Source organism: Juglans regia, chromosome 3 (genome assembly GCF_001411555.2).
Source record: "Juglans regia cultivar Chandler chromosome 3, Walnut 2.0, whole genome shotgun sequence".
NCBI classification, from domain to species: domain Eukaryota; kingdom Viridiplantae; phylum Streptophyta; class Magnoliopsida; order Fagales; family Juglandaceae; genus Juglans; species Juglans regia.
Window position 1 is genome coordinate 31,421,969 of NC_049903.1, and position 8,152 is coordinate 31,430,120.

General features: G+C 37.8%; 2 protein-coding genes across 2 annotated transcripts; both read left to right on the top strand.

Moving 5' to 3' along the window:
- Window positions 1-148: 148 nt before the first annotated feature.
- On the top strand, window positions 149-904 carry LOC108981921 (uncharacterized mitochondrial protein AtMg00310-like). Its single transcript, XM_018953172.1, has one exon. The coding sequence runs from the start codon at window positions 149-151 to the stop codon at window positions 902-904; it is 756 nt and encodes a 251-aa protein (XP_018808717.1).
- Window positions 905-6,724: 5,820 nt separating this feature from the next.
- Window positions 6,725-7,808, top strand: LOC108983106 (protein MIZU-KUSSEI 1-like). The gene has a single exon (XM_018954645.2). The coding sequence runs from the start codon at window positions 6,747-6,749 to the stop codon at window positions 7,509-7,511; it is 765 nt and encodes a 254-aa protein (XP_018810190.1). The 5' UTR covers window positions 6,725-6,746; the 3' UTR covers window positions 7,512-7,808.
- Window positions 7,809-8,152: the final 344 nt, after the last annotated feature.

The window sequence follows — 8,152 nt, forward strand, 5'->3', positions numbered from 1 at the left end:
AAATGATCTTATCATACAAGTTGCTGGGGTCAAATCGACACAGCCTTATGAAAAGTATTTAGGCTTGCTAGGTTTGGTTGGTAGGTCTAGATCAAAAGGATTCAAGAATATACTTGATAGGGTGCAAGGCAGAATTAGCAATTGAAAAATGCAATACCTGTCCCAAGCTGGAATAGAGGTTCTCATCAAGGCCGTTATCCAAGCCATCCCAACATATAGCATGAGAATATTCAAGATTCCCAAAAATATTTTAATGGAGCTCAATAGATTAATGCAGCAATATTGGTGGGGTCAGAAAGCTGAAAAAAAAAAAAGGATTCATTGGTATTCTTGGGGAAAGCTCAGACAAGTTAAAGTAAGTGGTGGGCTTGGGTTAAGAGATCTTGAGCAGTTTAATTTGGCTATGCTAGCCAAGCAAGAAAGGAGGTCGATTCAGAACTCTCCTTCTCTAGCTGCAAAGGTCTTCTCAACAAAGTACTTTCCTAATGGCAATTTCTTAAAGGCTGGTCTTAACAGAAGCCCTTCTCTCATTTGGAGAAGTATTATGGTTGCTAGGCCTTTAATTGAGGAGGGTTTATTTTGGCATATTGGGAATGATTGCAGTACTAAAATATGGCATGACAAGTGGCTGCCATGCCCAACATGCTTTAAAGTTCAAAGTCCAGTGAAAAATCTTGAACCAGAGGCAACTGTGGATGCTCTTATTGATCCAGTTACAAGTTCATGGAGGATGGAGCTAATCAATGAAACTTTCCTTGAAAAAGAAGCTGCCACTATTATTCAAACTCCTATTAGTCTTTGCAACAGTTCTGACAGGATTTCTTGGAGGTGTACAACAAATGGCATCTTCTCTGTGAGAAGTGCTTACGACCACTTACAACTCAAGATCAGACAGAGGGCTTAGGGCCAACCTTCTAACCCTGCTGGACAAAATGAAAGATGGAATAGATTGTGGAATTTGCCAATTCCTATGCTAAGAAGCTTTTCTTGTGGAAAGCTTGTAATAATGGGGCCTACAAATGCTAATTTGCTTAAAAATAAGGTTGTAGCATACTCTGGCTGTCCTATTTGTTTTCAGCATGAAGATAGTGTTGAACACGTTTTATGGGAATGTGAATATATGAGAGATGTATGGAACTAATGTTATATCTAGTTGCAGAAGAGGAGCATTAGGCAACAGACTTTTAAAGAGCTTATGACCAAAATGCTTGATGAATTAGATGAGGAGGTATTGGCAGAGATGGCTGTGGTGGCTTGGAGAATTCGGAAGATAAGAAATGAGGTTGTCTTTCAGCAAGAATTCATTAGTCCTAACTCTCTATTGAAACAGACCACACAAAAATTGGAGGAATTAAGGCTGCTGCACCATAAGAGCCCTGATATCCTATCGACAGACTCTGCAACTTTGGTCCAGTCGGAAGCTCCCCCCAACAGTTATTATAAGATCAATTGGGATGCTGTAGTAGACAAACAACAGTGCAAAATTGGCATAGGTACTGTCATCCGAGACTGGGAGGGTAAGTTAATTGCCATAATGAGAATGGAAAGATCACTCTTTCTTGACCCTTACTTGGTAGAAGCATATGCTGCTCTTCAGTCTGCAATACTAGCATCAAATATTGGCTTGAAAAAGCTAGTTCTTGAAGATGATGCTCTTAAGGTTGTGAATGATTTTAAGGGGAAAGGAGATAATTAGGGCCAAACTGGTTTGATCATCACAAACGTGAAGAAGATTCTGAGCAGGTTTGAGTATTGGTATGTACAACACACTAAGAGGGCAACTAATATGATAGCACATTGTCTTGCTAAGAAAGTTTTTAAGATTGATGATGTTCTTATTGAGCTAGAGGAAATTCCTAATTGTATTGCTAATATAGAGTTTGATTGAATAAAGTTATAACTTCCTTTAAAAAAAAAAAATTAGTGCGGTAAAAGTGGGTGGGGGCGTGGGTCGATTTATAACAAAATATCCAAGGGCTTTAAAGACCACATGCGCGTCCGCGAGCGCTAGTTCAACGTGCAAAGAATGCACAAGAAAAACAAATTCTACTAAAATATATAAATCTTCTATAGAGGCAGATAATATCACAAAACATATTAAGAAATATAATTATCACATGTAATATATATAGAAGAATGATATGTCTATCTTATAGTAAATATAGGTTAATCTTATATATGACATGAATTTTGATCTGATTGGGTTGCCTACTAGTCTATAATGAACAAGAAAGTTCACAAAGTATGTAAAACTAAATAATAAATTGTGTAATGTACATAAACATAAAACTAAATACTAGCAAACATTTATCTGAAATTACTAAAGTAAAAATAAATACATGGATGGATAAAATGCATGTAGAGATAGCAATGAGAAAGTAAAGATGCATGATAATTAGCTTGTACTCATAAAGTATTAAGTTACTCAGTTAAGTTAGAAATTGGTACAAGTTTAGTGAATAAGTAAACTATGATAATTTGTTATTTAGAGGGGAATTTGTTTTGCTAGGGTTTGCGACTTGGCATCGGAGTAGTGCTGTGTTTCCTATAACGTGATTTTTCTACAATTATGAGTTTATTTCTTCTAATTTATGATTGTGCTTTTGAAAAATCTTTTAGCTTACCTATTAGCAAATAATCTATGGTATAGATTGAAGATATTGAGCTCAAACATTCCAATTAAACGTCTTTGGCCTTCTCTAATACTTAATCTATGAGTTTAAATTTCTTAACCCTTTCAATGAATATTGTTGCAGTTTTGTCTCAAGGAAGCAATCATACTCCCAGTCAAGTTAGCACAGTAGGAAACTACTAACCAAGATCAAAGTATTGAATGTCAAATTCAACAAGACCAAAAAAAGGCCTAACAACTAGAACAACATTTATCTGGAATGGAGCTAATTAAGCAACATGCATATATGTTATTGAAAATCAGCACAACAGAGTGATGCCCCCGATGTTCTCAATAATGTCCAAATGCCAGAGAAAAGATCCCAAGATGATAGTCAACAGAGTCAGAAAAAAAATAATTTCTTACAGAATCCCGAACAAGTGGGATGCAGATTTCTTAAAAAACTTCCATGTCAATACATGAGTCAGATAGAAGACCTGGTCTATAAGGTGAATCTCAATATGCAAAATTACAAAAAATGAGTAATCAACAGGCCAACGACTTTTCGAAGAGAGAGAGAGAGAGAACTTCCAGAGAAATGAGCGAAAGAGGCAGCTCCGCATGAGGGAAAAAAACGTAAAGTAATTAGCAAACCAAAAAATACTATTCCTATGCCGATAGCCGCTTTTATATAAAGATAAAGATAAAGACGTATATATAGTACTTTTTACCAAAGTTATCATGGCATGTGGCATCTATTGAGCCATTGGATCAGTACCTTTTAAAAATTTATTTTTTATCCAAATTGTTCATATCAAGTAGTGGAATAAGTTGTTATATATGAATATAAATATATATATATATATATATATATATATAAGTAGTAGAATAAGTTGAAAATGGATCAAATGAAACTAGAATTATTACACATGTATTAATAATTCAGTTCTTCTACATACAACCGGCGGTGGAAACCGCTGGGTAATCTTCTGACATGACTTTATACTATGTCAGCGATATATTTGAAAAAAAAAAAGAGCTTTGGTTTCTATCCCATTTCTCTCACTAGTCACTCCAGATTAACCCAACACCAGAGTCTGGACACTATCCTCTCTCTCCCTCTCTCACTCTGTGCAATTTTCTTACTTTGCAAAAGCCATGTTTGAGTAATTCATATCGTCTTCCTATTCACCTTCAATCTAGGTTTCCATTAACAACTAGTCCTTATCCGTATTATCTTCTTCCTCCTCAATCTCATGATTAGCACCATTGGCGTAACTTCAAGACTTGGCAACCAAAAGCACCGCGACCAACAACAAAAAAATCAAGAAGTGGTAGAAGCCCAAGAACAACCGCAACATCCACAAATTGCTAGATCTTCATCTATGCTCAAACCCATCAATTTCTGCTCCTGCAGATAGATTCAGAACCCCGCAAACCATACGCACCACCATTCCAATGACAACCATTGAAGAAGAAGAAAAACCTGTCATTATTTTCTCTCTCTGAAAGAAAATGAATAAAAGATAAAATCTCAACACTTAAAAGAAAGAAACCAAAGGAATCGAGAAAGAAAGAGAGTAAAAATGGTTGAAGAGAGGGTCATGTGCCTGTGCCTGGGTTGCAAGTGAAGTATGGTGAGAGTGGAAGAGTGGGTGGACGCAAGTTTTTTTTTTTTTTAAATATTTTATCAAAAGATGTGTCGGTTGTGCAGCATTTACCTCGGGTGGTTGCAAGAAGCATTTTTCTTAATAATTCTATGATCTTCAATTTTGTACAGCTAGGACGACGTTCATTGGATGTCCTCGCGATCACGTGCCTGCCATGCATGCAGGCATGCATATCATGATCTTCAATTTTGGTGTTCGACTTTGCTGCATGCAATATATAATATAGTCATGATGTATATATAAGTGTATTGCCAAATAATCAACATTGCAATCAGTTCATGTTAGAATCAATAACTGATGAAATTATGCATCAATCCATATTATAATTAATACGTATGATGGTATTGGGGCTATGCAGCTCCGATCCTCGTACGTACGAAGGGCCAAACAAGTTAGTCCAGACGGTACTGATCAGCTTTCGGTTGCATGCATGCATGCAGGTGTCTCGACTCTCATACACAGAGTACTCTTCATTCAGAATCATGCATGTTCTACGTTGAAGTACTAGTTACGATGGACTTATGTGATCTGGATTATTCAGTATCAGCAAGGGACGTACGTACGTACGTTTGCTGGACATCCGATCGAACAATCAGCTTCAGATCATATATCATTTTTCAGCTAAGACCAAATTTTAACCGTGACGTGTACGTGTGGGGCCGGTCATGTACTATTAATTATTATGCGCTTACTAGACTTAAAAATAAAAATATTTTAATAACGAAATGAAATTTACCACTTAATTAAATTTAATATATAACATGATCGTATCATTAATTCTTCAGGGCAGTATTAATTAAGTTGTACTACTCCTCCAGTACCTTTGTAAGAAATTCTGTCCTTGAAATTCAACAAGAACATGGAGATTTCTCAAGAATATTACCTAGCTCGAGAAACAAGTGCATGTTGATACTTGTTTCGTATGTTGTCGCATGATGCCTAATCGACCTCATGCATGATTCTTCATGATACTTTGACTAGAGAGATTTTCTGGTAATTTCTTAGCTACCTCCTACATCCCATGGCCCAAAAGTTCTATAGGACTCTTTTCGTAAGTGATCCTTCCGAACTTGTAGTGGCTGACGGGTTTAAGTCGGGACTTCATGGACGTATATATAATCTCCTTATAGCATAGACACGCGTGGAATACGTCATGATCATTTGGGATTGGTCCGGCCGGTGGTAATTAAAGCTATCTTATAAGCCATTATCCTACTTTTTTCCAATATTTCAAAAGGTCCTATGATTAATCTAAGACTAACTTTGTGGCTAGACTATTTCTCATACACTCATACAATATTAATAGCTATTACGTACTGTAGCATCCAAATCATGATGTATACCTTATGATCAAGTTTTTTGTGGATGGAAGTACCGCCTAGAGTTGTTATATTGGGATGAAGTACTTGGAGATCAGCGGAATATATATGCTAGAACCTGAATAATCCAACGAACTTGCAAGAAGATTTAATTGACAAAGAAATAGACTGAAGATCATGGCTAAGAGTCACCAAAAGAATTATGCAGACATCAGGTGCAAAGATTTGAGGTTTACCATAGTGGACAAAATTTTCATTAGATTGAATACTAATTAATAGAGATAAATATTTTAACCACAAATTAAAGGATTATACATGAAATGCAACCACATAAATTAACGTGATTTTATGTGATTTGTAAGATTATAAAGTTATTTTTACTGTAAAGTAAATCATTTAACGGATCAAATAAAATCACGTCAATTTATGAGATTATTTATATATATATATATATATATTTTTATAGATGTAACACTCTTAGTTATCATATATTGCAAATCTATTAAAGGAATATAAGTTCAACTTTCTCTTAAAATCAACTTCAATCAACATAAGACGTATCCTTCAAATTTTGGATTGTTTGGTCTAATTTCCCATCTGTTTGAGGTGAGAAGCAGTACTGAAATTTAAGGGAGTGCCATTGAATTGATCTTGTTGTACACCCACCCTCCAGAATCTAGACGAAATTGGGGGATCATGACCAGCAGTTAAAATTCGAGTACCATGGGAACATGTAATAATACACGTAGTGCTTGCGCTGATCAGCCCGATGACAAAAACAGTACTACCATCCCTGTCCGGCCTTCCAACGGCTATAATATTTTCACTTCCCGCGCTCTCTCTCTCTCTCCCCTCTTTGACTCTGTTCACTCATACACATATAGATTATAGATACCTGGCCTGCACATTCCGTACCACCAATATCCCAAGCTCCAGAGTCCTGCCCAACTTCTCTCTCTCTCTACTCTTCTCCGAGTCCATGGTCACTCTCTCTCATCCTTTCCCAATTCCCAAAGCTCCTTTCGTGCTTGCTAGCTAGCTAGCTACCTACCTCGGGTCCTCGCTCGCTCTCTTTTAATTAATTTCCATCAAGAAGATCATTGATTAAATCGCACCTACTTCCATCGTCAACCTCCCACCGTAAGTATGGGCAAGTTCGACGCCCTCCGTCGATTACTCCCTTCTTGCTTCTTCCCCACCTCACAAACCAACGCCGCCACCGCCACAACCACCACCAAGAAACGCCTCAGCACCTCGCTCCGGGAAGATCTACCCGACTACACTGAACAAGATAGTCACAAGAATCAAGACCGAGACTCCCAGGCATCCTCCACCTCCAATGATAGCGTTCCTGCTTCCATCACCTCCAGTACTACCCCTCTTGCCCAGCCTCGCCCTTCCAGATCGATGGTGGTCGGCACCATTTTCGGGCCCCGCCGCGGCCACGTCTGGTTTTGTGTCCAACAAGATCGCCTCTCCTCCAGACCAACCGTCCTCCTCGAGCTTTCCATCTTGACCAATCAGCTCGTCAAAGAAATGCGAGGCGGGCTCGTTCGTATCGCCCTCGAGTGCGACAAGTCCGAGCTAGGGTCGTGCCCGCTCCGCTCGGTTCCCGTCTGGACCATGCACTGCAACGGCCTCAAGCTCGGGTTCGCGGCCAAGAGAAAGGCAAGCGAGCGGGTCAGATCGATGCTGAAGACCATGCAATCCACGACGGTGGGAGCAGGAGTCATACCGGCAGGGTTCGGGTCTTCGGGGTCGGAGGAGATAATTTACATGAGGGCTAATTATGAGCATGTGGTGGGGAACTCGGACTCGGAGTCGTTCCACCTCATAAACCTGGACGAGTGCAGTACTGGTCAAGAATTCAGCGTGTTCTTGCTTAGGTCCAGGAATGGGAAATTCCTTTGAATGGAGAAAGAGGTATTTTCAGTACACAAAACTGGTTATTTACGTTGTGGTAGGCATCGTATGTTCATCTTGGGAATAGAAAATTAGGGTTTTCAGTTTTGGGTAACCCTTGCAATCAAGGTGCTTGAAAATTTTTTGTTTTCTTGCACCTGAATCTGACGTTTTGGATTCATTGTTATTGGATTTTCTTTTAGGAAGAGCTGGGAATCAAGGATCACTAGTTATGTTAAGAAGATGATGAGTTTTCTCGGGTTAAGTCCAAAGGAATATTGGTCTTTTGCAGACCATGAAATCGCATTCGTGTAACGTGTCATGCTTGATTAAACAGATAGATAGCTGGAATATTGGATGGAAATCTTTGAAATTCTATCCAATTCAATTCCGCTCTTTCACCTTTTTTCTTTTTTAATATAGATTGTAGATAGATATTTTAACTAACTTTTACTATGATCATTGATTACAGAGAAATTTTTATGATTTTTTTTAAAGATTTTATCCACCAACAATATAATTAGAAAATGTTTACACATCATTCTATACTACAAATCATACATAATTTTTTATTTTATTTTTATTTTTTATTTATTAAATATATGATATATGGATGTTGAATAGAAGAAATTAATTAATTTAAAAAGAAT